Genomic DNA, 13,786 nt, shown 5'->3' with positions numbered 1-13,786 from the left:
ACGACAGCAAAAACAATTCATACTCACAAGTTCAGTTAGTTGTGGTAAATACAAACTGTTTTCTGGGGACAGAGGGGAAAGTTAGGCATCTTTTTGCTTGTTCATTCATTGGGTCCTGTGATCTACTAAAGGGCGAAAACAGAATGACCATNTCACACACAGCAGAGTAAATACTGTTAACAGACACCCACATATGTGGATTATCAAACAAAAGTAACGACTTTGGTCTTTAAAATTTTAAACTTACAACAATTCCCGCACAAGATTCTCCGTGTTGTTAATAATCTTGGCAAAATCTGACGACCTGTGGCTCATTTCTGTGGCAGGAAAGAGAAACAAAAAGAAAAAAAAGTTCCCATTTAAAACCAAACGCACAGAAGTAACTTTAGAAGTAGCTACACAATTTGCAAGTAAAATAATAAAGGGAAAATTTGGTTACTTTGCACTCAAATTGTGGGCCAAGGCTCACTTCGTTTAGGGGGAAAAATCCAAACTGATTTTCAAATTGCAAACATTTGAGCCTTATAGCCACAGCGGAATGATTTTTCAAGCGGCTATTCATTGAATGAGCCATTACTAATTCATCCTTCCATCCCTGTGATTTCTCACATCCTTCTCACAAACATGAATCCGTGTGCAAAGGGTGCCCTGTAGAAACAACGCACAAAATTCCCCACTGCGGCTCTCACTGCGAAGAAACCCCAGTGCACGTCCCAAACCCACAGGAACAAAATTCAATAGCAGTGAGCATACAGTTAACCCTACGATCTCTTCATACTATGCAGCCTTTGGAATTACCAAAAAAAGAAAAAGGAAATGAAATTTTAAAATTCAAAGGGCCCCTTCCTCATTGATAAAGGAGAAACTTAATGAAATGATTAAGGTGCAGGATCTTGAGCGAAGGCTTACAGACTTGTAAACTTAGTAATGCTAAGTTCATTTGTGAGTATAGTAAAAGCTTCGCAAAGAATGGGAGGCAAGACTGCAGGGGTCTGGAGCCCTGCGGTGCAGATGTTGGGTATCTTCTGATCTCAGATGCTATGAATAGCAAAAACCAATCATGAAGAGGCAAACTGACACGCGAGAACCCCTCACCAGCATGCATGCTGATTTCAAAGCTGCTTCTAGCAGCACCTGGGTGGCTCAGTCCATTGAGCATCTGCCTTCGGCTCATGATCCTGGGGTCCTGGGATCAAGCCCCATATCACGCTCCCTGTTCAGCCGAGGGCCTGCTTCTCTCTCTCCCTCTGCCGCTGCCCACCCCCCATGCCCTCTCTCTCAAATAAATAAATCTTTAGGAACAACAAGAACAACAACAAAAACTGCTTCGATCAAACATGCCACCAGTTACTGTAATTTAAAAATGTATCTACAAAGGCCCNACTATGTGAAGGCCAGTTACCCAGCCCAGTTCACACAAAACGCCCAGGGCCTGTGGTCATTCAGCTTTGACTTTAAAAGAAAAATAAATAAATAAATAAATAAATAAATAAATAAAGGCNCCTTTGTAGTCTAATAGTTCTTTTTGTATCTCTAACAATACCTAGAAGAAATAAGAGAAAATAAAATCATTTGAATATTCTGCTCAGAGCCCTCCCCTCTGGACATCAAACCAGCCAGCAAGTCCACCCACACAGCCTCTGAGGTCCAGAAGGTTCTGTACTGCCCTCGGCCAATCCCTTTCCTCCCATTCAGATCATAGAGTCCTCCCTGCTCGTGCAACTTACACGCAAGTTAAGTGTGAAATTATGTAATGCAATTGATGTTNCCCCATGGGGGAGAGCTCTGAGAAAGTCCCAACCCCAAAGGAACCACTTGCCCCAGGCCAAGCCCACCCTTCCACCGGCCACAGAACAATCCATGAATGGAAGAACTAGACTCTCACGGTGATCTATTCTCCTAAGATGGAATCCTTCAGACACAAATAAATGCACACAGATAATTGCCCTTGTGGTGAGCAGGAAGGTACAGGGTGTACGCGCCAGGCTCTGAAGCCAGGCTACCCGGGTTCAAATCCCAGCTGTGCCACATCCGAGAAGTATGGCCTCTGCTTCTTCACATGCAAAATGGAAATTAAGAGCATCTACCCCCTAGCGTGCTTGGGAGGATTAAAGGGTCATACACAGCAGCATCACCATTCTACACCATACCTGCCCTGAAAGATAAATCCATCAACTCTGGCTCTTCCCTCTGCTGCTAAGGCTCTGGGAACTAACACCAAGCAAAAAACAATAATAATAATTAATAATAGCAACTACCATTTATAAATCACCAAGTACCAACTAAGAAGTGTGCTTCATCTGTGTATCACCTCACAGCAACCCAATCAACAGGGTACTGTTATTACTCCTGGAGGAACTTGCTGCACAGAGGTTAAGTGACTTGCCCAAGGTCACACAGCCAGTAAGCACTACAATTTCCCGGGCAACGGTTAAATCCTAGGTGTCACAAGATTTTCACAAAATAACTGAGGCCAGCTGTTAAAAGATCATGGGGGCAGGGACGCCTTGCTCTTCCTCAATGTGCTTCAATACCCTTTTCTGACTTGGCTAATGGGAAGCCAAGCTTACCTGCAGATTGGGTGAAAAACCAGAATGGTGTTTTTTCCAAGCCAGCGTGTTTGCTGCCATGCGGCCAGCTTTGGGCAGGCCCAGGAGGGCAGGAAAAGAAACCTGGGGAGGCCTGGCCTTTCAAAATCCTTTGCCAAAGCTCCACAGGTTGGCCGAGACACAAGCTTGCCACTTCCTTTGCAGAGAGCTTTTGGGTTAACGGTGAACCACTAAGGCTACCGAGATCAAACAAAACCACCCCCAAAAAGAAAGAGCAAGAGAAACGGATCTAACAGTACACAGAAGGTTAACAGGGAGAGGCGAGCTGGGGCAGAGAAGCCTGATGGGATGTCTGAGCTAGGAGATCAGTGGTTCACGAAAACAGGCTCGACTTTAAAAAGCTACCTCCCTCCGCTTTGACAAAAAAAAAAAAAAAAAAAGCTACCTCCCTCCGCTTCGATGGGACCGGTGAGACCCCCTCCTGAGTCCCCAAGCCACGCCCCAGAGTTCACCTGAAGCACGGGGGCGTGTTGTACAACGAGCTGTTTCCAGCCTGCACTTTGTATTCCAGGATGGAGGGGCACTCTCGCAGCGCGAACCCCAGCAGATCGTCGCGGATGATCACTACCGTGACCCCAGCAGAGCCCACGTTCTTCTGTGCACCGGCAAAAATCACACCAAACTGAGAAACAGAAGACACGCTGTTGGAGTACCACGCGGTCCAATTTCACCACCTCTCTCCAAAGTACGAGGAGCGGATTCTATTCCAATGCTGCTCGAATGCATTCCGTTCCCTACCGGAACTCCATCTGGGACAGCAAATCAACCCTCCCGAGTTCTGAGACCTGCAGGTTACGTATGTGTCCGGTCCTTCTGACCAGTAAGGGGCTAGCCCAGGCCCATCACTACGAAGATCTTATACATGTCATCTTCGCTCTGTATACCTCCTTTCTACATCCAAAGCGGTATTTAAAATGAGCCTGCTGGGGCGCCGGGGGTGGGGGGGCTCAGTCGGTCGAGCCTCTGCCTGCAGCTCACGTCATGATCCTTGCGTCCTGGGATCGAGTCGCATGGGGGCTCCCTGCTCAGGGGGGAGCCTGCTTCTCCCTCTGCCTCTCCCCTTCCCTCTGCTTATGCCTGCTGGTGCTCTCTCAAATAAATAAATAAAATTTTAAAAATAAATAAATAAAAATAAAATGAAATGAGGTTGCTAACTGTTCTTGGTACCCAAAAGAAACAATTTTTAATGCATTCGTGTTTGTGTAAAAGGACAGTCAGAAGATGTCGAGAAATAATAGACAAGCTACCTGAGAAGAAATTTTAGCAAACAGGCTTAAAGGAACTTCAGAAAATGTTGTCATGTAAGATGCACAGCCCTCTCCCACCTCCTCCCGTGAAACCTTTCTAAATAGCGAATGGCATCCCAAGTGCGGGGTGGGAAGGCAGTCTGGCATGACCTTGACACAAAAGGACAAACATCGCACACGTCCCCTTACACGAGGTAGCTGAAGCAGTCCAGTGCAAAGAATGGAGGCTCCCAGGGCCTGGGGGAGGGCTGAGGACTGACCGTGTCACGGGCGGAGTTCCAGTGTGGGACGATAAAAAGTTCTGGAGACAGATGGTGGTGATGTTTCCACAACAGTGTTAATGTACTTAACACCCCTGAACTCCACACTCAAAAATGGTTAAAATGGTATGTTTTATATTACATTTATTTTACCCCAATATTTGTTTTTTTAAAAAGGCAGGCTACCATTTAGTGCGTTCATTTCTAAAAGCTTTACAGATAGTACGCCCCCTCACTGCATGCACCTGAGTGCACTGCTCCCCTACCCACCTTGGCGTGCCACCTGGAAAGTCTACGTGTCCTGCCGATGCTCTTGGAGTTGAGGCGGGCTCAAGGTAAGGTGGAGCTCCTTCAGAGAGCCCCCGAGCTTAGACCGTCTGCATCCGGCCCAGAAGTTAGCAAGCCGCTCCCAATGTATTGGCCAAAACACTCCCTAAGAGGCACCCTCAGAGGCAGATGAACCCCCAAGGAACCCAGTGTGACCCTGTGAGCAATCATTAACACACGGTGGAACACATCAACACTTACACACACTGACAACCCACTATAAACAAGCAACTGTCGGCCTGGGCATTGTGAGTTGTCTTGGCTTCTGAGTCTCTGTGGGCCCAAGACATTCTGGGCCTTTCCTTGATCTCGTCTATCTTAAAATACCCTACAAAATCCAAGACACTGGATTCCCCCACAGGCCCTTTCACACTCTACCTTGGAAACGTCCACTGGCTTGGATAGGAAGTTGGAGGACATGTCACAAACCAGCACTGCTCCCTTGACGTCAGGGATAAAGTCAAACTCCACTCCGTGCACAGTCTCATTGGCGCAGTAATACACATAGGAGGCGTCTGGGCTGAGGTTCCAGGTGCTGGGATCTGGAATTTCTATCACAGAAGAAAAGGTGGAGACACTGCGCTTTCATTCCTCTCTCCTTGTGCAGATGGGAATGACCAGGAATGACAGCCCTCCTCTGGCAGTGAAAGGCTGATTCCAAAGTCCTCCAAAGTGAAACCACCCTCTCCATTATATTACATTATAATCCCCATCAATGACATAAAAGGATGATCCATCCCATCCTTTTGATGGTTATTGGGGGCAACTAATCTTCAAGAATGGTATGGTGGATATTTGGTATTTTTCCTATTACCCAGTATCCATCCATCCTATGTCCACTGAGTTCCTTCTTGGGGCTCCAGACTCCCCAATTCAGCCCATGTAGTTCTGGTGTAGCCAATTTCACCCGCAGCCACATGGCTAAATGGGACACAGGTGATGGGAGGCTGTGATTGGGAATGCTTGAGCAAAGGTGTTGAAACTTGGGAGAATATACGGTCAGGAGCATCTTCTAAAAGGGAAGGGGCAGCTTTCCTGACTGTGGAGCCATCATAAAGGAGATGGGGAGAGACACCAGGACCTGCAGACATTGTTGGGACCCTTGATCAAGCCATACCTAAAGCCAAACCCGCCTGTAGGCTTTTCAGCAGAGTAAACCTATGAATATTCTTTCTGCAACAGCCAGTTAGAAGTCTTAACAAGTAAGACCATCCAATCTAAATGGTATCCAACCAACTACCAACAAGAAGAAGGAATTAAAAACAACAGCAGGTTGCTCTGGACAGGGGTAGCTGAAGAGAAACCACCCACCCAGCAGGATTTGTCCACACTTCATTGTCATTGTGGAGTTCAGATTCCAGCACTTACTTGTGTAACTCCCAAGTTTGGAGTGGACGATATTGACAGTCCCAAGCTTCTTGGCTTCTTCTGCAGCCTTGGCGGACCAAGATCCTGTCACCACATAGTCGGCACACCTTCCTGCTTTCAGGCCAATCAGGTTTAAGGGGACAGCACTGAACTGGCCAGACCCACCTCCTTGCACAAAAATCACCTTGTAGTTGTCTGGAACGGCTCTGGACAGAAGCGTGGGAGACAGTAAACGGAGACACACAGGGTCAAAGACAGAATGAGCGATGCTCTACCAGCACTTTTCCTTGGGTGGATATGCTACAAGTCCCACCCCTGATCTGCCTTCCCCAAGGCCCTTCCTTGGGCTATGTGTGGAAGCCTATGGGTACTGTCTGGAGGAAAGCTAGCAACACCCTGCTGTTCCTCTAGGAAATCATCCTGCTACCACTCTCAGTCTACAGGTTCAAGGGTGGCCAACCCTGGCTCCAGCAGATGAGCACATGACCCGAGCTGGCCAGCAGAGTTTGGTTCTGAGACCTTCGCTCAAAAAGCTCAGAGCTTTTCTAGAAGTTTGAGCTCAGAGCTCGGGAACAGGTATACAGAGGACAGATGGCTGGGGACAGAGACCCAGCACAGAAGCGTAAAATACCAAAAGGAAGGGCAACGTGAGAGGGTCCTGGGGAATGGGTGGTATGCAAGTATCTGGTCCTGAACCATAGCTGCCTGCTGTCATGCAGGGCTTGCAGGCAGCTCTCATTAGGAGGCTCTAAACTTGAGGTTCTCCACAGCTGGGAGGACTGGCAGCCCAAGGTGGGGTCCGTGTGTATGTTATTCAGATGCCAGACAGATAAGAAAGCCAACACGGGGAGCACCTGTGTGACTCAGTCGGCTAAGCGTCTGCCTTCAGTTTGTNGGAAAGTCTACGTGTCCTGCCGATGCTCTTGGAGTTGAGGCGGGCTCAAGGTAAGGTGGAGCTCCTTCAGAGAGCCCCCGAGCTTAGACCGTCTGCATCCGGCCCAGAAGTTAGCAAGCCGCTCCCAATGTATTGGCCAAAACACTCCCTAAGAGGCACCCTCAGAGGCAGATGAACCCCCAAGGAACCCAGTGTGACCCTGTGAGCAATCATTAACACACGGTGGAACACATCAACACTTACACACACTGACAACCCACTATAAACAAGCAACTGTCGGCCTGGGCATTGTGAGTTGTCTTGGCTTCTGAGTCTCTGTGGGCCCAAGACATTCTGGGCCTTTCCTTGATCTCGTCTATCTTAAAATACCCTACAAAATCCAAGACACTGGATTCCCCCACAGGCCCTTTCACACTCTACCTTGGAAACGTCCACTGGCTTGGATAGGAAGTTGGAGGACATGTCACAAACCAGCACTGCTCCCTTGACGTCAGGGATAAAGTCAAACTCCACTCCGTGCACAGTCTCATTGGCGCAGTAATACACATAGGAGGCGTCTGGGCTGAGGTTCCAGGTGCTGGGATCTGGAATTTCTATCACAGAAGAAAAGGTGGAGACACTGCGCTTTCATTCCTCTCTCCTTGTGCAGATGGGAATGACCAGGAATGACAGCCCTCCTCTGGCAGTGAAAGGCTGATTCCAAAGTCCTCCAAAGTGAAACCACCCTCTCCATTATATTACATTATAATCCCCATCAATGACATAAAAGGATGATCCATCCCATCCTTTTGATGGTTATTGGGGGCAACTAATCTTCAAGAATGGTATGGTGGATATTTGGTATTTTTCCTATTACCCAGTATCCATCCATCCTATGTCCACTGAGTTCCTTCTTGGGGCTCCAGACTCCCCAATTCAGCCCATGTAGTTCTGGTGTAGCCAATTTCACCCGCAGCCACATGGCTAAATGGGACACAGGTGATGGGAGGCTGTGATTGGGAATGCTTGAGCAAAGGTGTTGAAACTTGGGAGAATATACGGTCAGGAGCATCTTCTAAAAGGGAAGGGGCAGCTTTCCTGACTGTGGAGCCATCATAAAGGAGATGGGGAGAGACACCAGGACCTGCAGACATTGTTGGGACCCTTGATCAAGCCATACCTAAAGCCAAACCCGCCTGTAGGCTTTTCAGCAGAGTAAACCTATGAATATTCTTTCTGCAACAGCCAGTTAGAAGTCTTAACAAGTAAGACCATCCAATCTAAATGGTATCCAACCAACTACCAACAAGAAGAAGGAATTAAAAACAACAGCAGGTTGCTCTGGACAGGGGTAGCTGAAGAGAAACCACCCACCCAGCAGGATTTGTCCACACTTCATTGTCATTGTGGAGTTCAGATTCCAGCACTTACTTGTGTAACTCCCAAGTTTGGAGTGGACGATATTGACAGTCCCAAGCTTCTTGGCTTCTTCTGCAGCCTTGGCGGACCAAGATCCTGTCACCACATAGTCGGCACACCTTCCTGCTTTCAGGCCAATCAGGTTTAAGGGGACAGCACTGAACTGGCCAGACCCACCTCCTTGCACAAAAATCACCTTGTAGTTGTCTGGAACGGCTCTGGACAGAAGCGTGGGAGACAGTAAACGGAGACACACAGGGTCAAAGACAGAATGAGCGATCCTCTACCAGCACTTTTCCTTGGGTGGATATGCTACAAGTCCCACCCCTGATCTGCCTTCCCCAAGGCCCTTCCTTGGGCTCTGTGTGGAAGCCTATGGGTACTGTCTGGAGGAAAGCTAGCAACACCCTGCTGTTCATCTAGGAAATCATCCTGCTACCACTCTCAGTCTACAGGTTCAAGGGTGGCCAACCCTGGCTCCAGCAGATGAGCACATGACCCGAGCTGGCCAGCAGAGTTTGGTTCTGAGACCTTCGCTCAAAAAGCTCAGAGCTTTTCTAGAAGTTTGAGCTCAGAGCTCGGGAACAGGTATACAGAGGACAGATGGCTGGGGACAGAGACCCAGCACAGAAGCGTAAAGTACCAAAAGGCAGGGCAACGTGAGAGGGTCCTGGGGAATGGGTGGTATGCAAGTATCTGGTCCTGAACCGTAGCTGCCTGCTGTCATGCAGGGCTTGCAGGCAGCTCTCATTAGGAGGCTCTAAACTTGAGGTTCTCCGCAGCTGGGAGGACTGGCAGCCCAAGGCGGGGTCTGTGTGTATGTTATTCAGATGCCAGACAGATAAGAAAGCCAACACGGGGGGCACCTGGGTGACTCAGTCGGCTAAGCATCTGCCTTCAGTTCGGGTCATGATCCCAAAGTCCTGGGATCAAGTCCCGCATTGGGCTCCCTGCTCTGTGGGGAGTATGCTTCTCCCTCTGCCTGCTGCTCCCCCTGCTTGTGCTCTCTCTCTCTCTGACAAATAAATAAAATATTTAAAAAAAAAAGAAAGAAATTAAGAAAGAAACCAAGCCAACACCAGGATGGAAGGTCACCAGACAGAGGCCTAGGTCCAGGGGTACAAGGTAGGCACTTGGTTAGGGAAATAAAGGATAGGCCCAGAAATTGAACTGGGAGTCCAGTCCCAAGAGGCTCACAGCCATGTGGGCCAAATGCCACATGTTCCAGGCCGAGGTTTCAAATACCTGTTCCATGAAGGATTGGACTGTGCTATGAACATGACACGGGACCCACAGGCAGACCCCGGGGAGGAAGCCAAACTAACAATGACTGGTTCTGGCCACTCACAATGCGATGGTTTCTAGTGCTCCTCACAAAAACGGCACCAGCCTGCCCCCCTGAAGCACTTTATCAAGGCAGTTTAAAAGGAAAGTAATAGTCGGTACAATTCTTGTTAATGAAATCATGCAGACTCGGACCCTTAAAATGTTCACAATAATTACCTCTGACTGATGGGGTTATGGATAATTCCAGGTTAATTTGTGACATTCAGTTTTTCCTAAACTTTCTACCATAAATTTGCACTAGTTTTATGAGCAGAAAACGTGGGTGTGGTTTTTTTTCAAGATTATCATATCTGTAACGTTTATATGAATATACTTAGATAATATGTAAATCTCTCCTTCAGACAGCAACCTATTTAAGAGTAAGGCTTTCTCTGGGTAAGGAGAGTAGTGCAAATCACCTAGGAGGGAGCATTTGAGAAGTTCCTGGAGTGAATTACCCAGAGTCTGTTAACAATGAAGTCTCTTTTTTTTTAAGATTTATTTATTTGATAGAGACAGCCAGCGAGAGAGGGAACACAAGCAGGGGGAAGTGGGAGAGGAAGAAGCAGGCTCCCAGCGGAGCAGGGAGCCCGACAAGGGACTTGATCCCAGGACCCTGGGATCATGACCTAAGCCGAAGGCAGACGCTTAAAGACTGAGCCACCCAGGTGCCCCAATGATGAAGTTTCTGCAGAGATTCTGAGTCAGTGGGCATGATAGGGCCCTGCACCTGAAGTTTTTAATACCTGCCCCCACCAAGGTGATTCTGACAGGTTAAGAACCAGTGCACTGACCAAGATGACCATTTCTTTGTTATTTAAATCCCTTTTAAGCCTGAAAAATCTTGCCTAGATATGATTTCAAATCTTTGGAAACACCACATAAAATAAAAACGCACAGGGGTGCCTGGGTGGCTGAGTCAGTTAAGCATCTGACTTGATTTCGGCTCAGGTCATGATCTCAGGGTTGTGAGATCGAGCCTCATGTGGGGCTCCGGACTGGGCATAGAGCCTGCTTAGGACTTCTCCCTCTCCCTCTCTCTCACTCTAAAAAAATAAATAAATAAAAATAAAAACACAAATGCAGGATGGGAAACAAGTAAAAAGCACCATGTACTAATTTAGTGAATCTGGGAGAAATCTTTAAAAGATTATTTTTAATTATGAAATATTCTTCACACACAGCAGAGTAAATACTGTTAACAGACACCCACATATGTGGATTATCAAACAAAAGTAACGACTTTGGTCTTTAAAATTTTAAACTTACAACAATTCCCGCACAAGATTCTCCGTGTTGTTAATAATCTTGGCAAAATCTGACGACCTGTGGCTCATTTCTGTGGCAGGAAAGAGAAACAAAAAGAAAAAAAAGTTCCCGTTTAAAACCAAACGCACAGAAGTAACTTTAGAAGTAGCTACACAATTTGCAAGTAAAATAATAAAGGGAAAATTTGGTTACTTTGCACTCAAATTGTGGGCCAAGGCTCACTTCGTTTAGGGGGAAAAATCCAAACTGATTTTCAAATTGCAAACATTTGAGCCTTATAGCCACAGCGGAATGATTTTTCAAGCGGCTATTCATTGAATGAGCCATTACTAATTCATCCTTCCATCCCTGTGATTTCTCACATCCTTCTCACAAACATGAATCCGTGTGCAAAGGGTGCCCTGTAGAAACAACGCACAAAATTCCCCACTGCGGCTCTCACTGCGAAGAAACCCCAGTGCACGTCCCAAACCCACAGGAACAAAATTTAATAGCAGTGAGCATACAGTTAACCCTACGATCTCTTCATACTATGCAGCCTTTGGAATTACCAAAAAAAGAAAAAGGAAATGAAATTTTAAAATTCAAAGGGCCCCTTCCTCATTGATAAAGGAGAAACTTAATGAAATGATTAAGGTGCAGGATCTTGAGCGAAAGCTTACACACTTGTAAACTTAGTAATGCTAAGTTCATTTGTGAGTATAGTAAAAGCTTCGCAAAGAATGGGAGGCAAGACTGCAGGGGTCTGGAGCCCTGCGGTGCAGATGTTGGGTATCTTCTGATCTCAGATGCTATGAATAGCAAAAACCAATCATGAAGAGGCAAACTGACACGCGAGAACCCCTCACCAGCATGCATGCTGATTTCAAAACTGCTTCTAGCAGCACCTGGGTGGCTCAGTCCGTTGAGCATCTGCCTTCGGCTCAGGTCATGATCCTGGGGTCCTGGGATCGAGCCCCACATCAGGCTCCTTGTTCAGCTGAGGGCCTGCTTCTCTCTCTCCCTCTGCCGCTGCCCACCCCCATCCCCTCTCTCTCAAATAAATAAATCTTTAGAAACAACAGCAACAAAAACTGCTTCGATCAAACATGCCACCAGTTACTGTAATTTAAAAATATATCTACAAAGGCCTAAAGGAAGATGAGGTGAAAAATTCGAGGCTTGATGTATTTTCATCAGTTCCCTTTGGAACCTGGATATTCAGAGTCAAAAAGTAAATCTTACCAAGAACACTAATCCCAATTCCTTTGTAGTCTAATAGTTCTTTTTGTATCTCTAACAATACCTAGAAGAAATAAGAGAAAATAAAATCATTTGAATATTCTGCTCAGAGCCCTCCCCTCTGGACATCAAACCAGCCAGCAGGTCCACCCACACGCCTCTGAGGTCCAGAAGGTTCTGTACAGCCCTCGGCCAATCCCTTTCCTCCCACTCAGATCATAGAGTCCTCCCTGCTCATGCAACTTACACGTAAGTTAAGTGTGAAATTATGTAATGCAATTGATGTTAAAATATAGTCGTCCCAAAGGCATGAATTTACTTGGATATAAAAATTCACCTGGATTCAAAAAAAAAAAAACCAAACTGTCAAGGTAAGACCTTTGGGAAAAACCAGGTTCCCCAGAAAAGTCCGCTCCACAATTACATTTGTCACTCTCTGAAAGCAAAAGTACAACAAAATGCATAAAATTCTGGGTTCAGGGAGCAACAAAAAGATCAATTAGGCTGAAATTAAACAGGTAACTCAATTTTCCATCTCGCCGGTCTAAGGTGCTCTATTGGGACACGTTGGGTGTGCAGCAATTAGAAAGCTCGGCTATGAATAAGATCAATCCAGGGGTAATGACATACAGATCCCTCTTGCCAACAGAGCCATGAGGGTGATATTCCCGCCCCCAATTTGCAGATGAGAGACATAAGCAGAGGCTCTGAAGGGTATGCGTCTAGCCGGCCCCTTGAGCCCTCTACTAAGATGACTGCAATCCCTTAACCGCACTCTACCTTACAGGGACACCTGGGCAGGTGGGACCCAGTGTACTGCTAATCCCAAAGAGTCAGGAAACAGGGGAACGGCTCACCACCCCTTACAAAACACAGGTGGCCTTCAAGGAGCCCCATGGCTGTTTTCTTCCCCAAGGGGAGTAGAATGCAAGTAACTATACAATGAAAAAAACCCTCCAATCCTTTATTTATTTATTTTAAGAAGAAAAACAGAAGTCCTATCAGAGATGAATGCTAAAGTGATTTCGTGAAATGACATGATATCTGGGATTGGCTTTAAAATAATCCAGGGGCACCTGGGTGGCTGAGTCGGGGAAGCACCTGCCTTAGGCTCAGGTCAGGATCTCAGGGTCAGGCTCCCAGCTCAGCAGGGAGTCTGCTTCTCCGCTCCCTCTGCCTCTCCCACCGCTCCTGCTTGCTCTCTCAAAAAAAAAAAAAAAAAATAAAAAATCCAGGGGCAGGTGGGGAGAAAGAGGCTATGGACGGGGGCTGCAACAAGACTGGCAAAATGTCCACAGAAGTTAAAATCCTCAGAGATGGGCAGATGGATTCCCCTGTCTGCCTTTGTGTCTGTGAGAAGCGCCATAACATGAAAAGAGAGGGGGAAAAAACCTCTGAAAACGTACACAGAATAGGTGAGACAAGCCCTCTGTCGAAGCATCCTGCCATCAGATTTCCTTGAAAGACAGAGGCTAAATCGGATGTCATAAAACAATCTAAACCAGATTGCAACTGGTCTGAAAAACAACATTTTGACAATAAAGAATTAGACAAAGATTTCCCTGGCAAGGGGAGGGGGGTTTAAGAATTTGTCATTGTTGGGGCGCCTGGATGGCTCAGTCCATGGAGCATGTGACTCTTGATCTTGGGGTAGTGAGTTCAAGTCCCATGTTGGGTGTAAAGATTACATAAAAAATAATAATAATAAAAGTTAGCATTTAAAAATGACGTATTTGTCACTGGCTTTGCAAACTAGGGGATGATGATTAGCCCTGGCTGATTAAACACACTTAACGAATCCTTTCTTTAGTGAACACAAACAGATAATAAAATCATCTTTGAACTCCCGTTTAAGATGGGATTTCT

The 13,786-nt window shown here is 46.7% G+C and overlaps 1 protein-coding gene across 1 annotated transcript in view; it reads right to left on the bottom strand.

The window, feature by feature from the left end:
• Window positions 1-1,815: 1,815 nt before the first annotated feature.
• Window positions 1,816-13,786, bottom strand: part of LOC100479140 (phosphoserine aminotransferase) — a 46,187-nt gene continuing 34,216 nt past the window's right edge. The window contains exons 3-8 of the mRNA XM_034647342.1: window positions 11,924-11,984; window positions 10,700-10,769; window positions 8,117-8,322; window positions 7,127-7,299; window positions 3,011-3,231; window positions 1,816-2,970 (exon numbers count right to left, since the gene is read on the bottom strand). Of these exons, the coding sequence (XP_034503233.1) occupies window positions 3,058-3,231; window positions 7,127-7,299; window positions 8,117-8,322; window positions 10,700-10,769; window positions 11,924-11,984 (684 nt within the window). The 3' untranslated portion in view covers window positions 1,816-2,970; window positions 3,011-3,057. The remainder of the gene's footprint in view (window positions 2,971-3,010; window positions 3,232-7,126; window positions 7,300-8,116; window positions 8,323-10,699; window positions 10,770-11,923; window positions 11,985-13,786) is intronic.

Source organism: Ailuropoda melanoleuca, chromosome 17 (genome assembly GCF_002007445.2).
Source record: "Ailuropoda melanoleuca isolate Jingjing chromosome 17, ASM200744v2, whole genome shotgun sequence".
NCBI lineage: Eukaryota > Metazoa > Chordata > Mammalia > Carnivora > Ursidae > Ailuropoda > Ailuropoda melanoleuca.
This window is presented reverse-complemented; position numbering and strand designations above follow the sequence as displayed.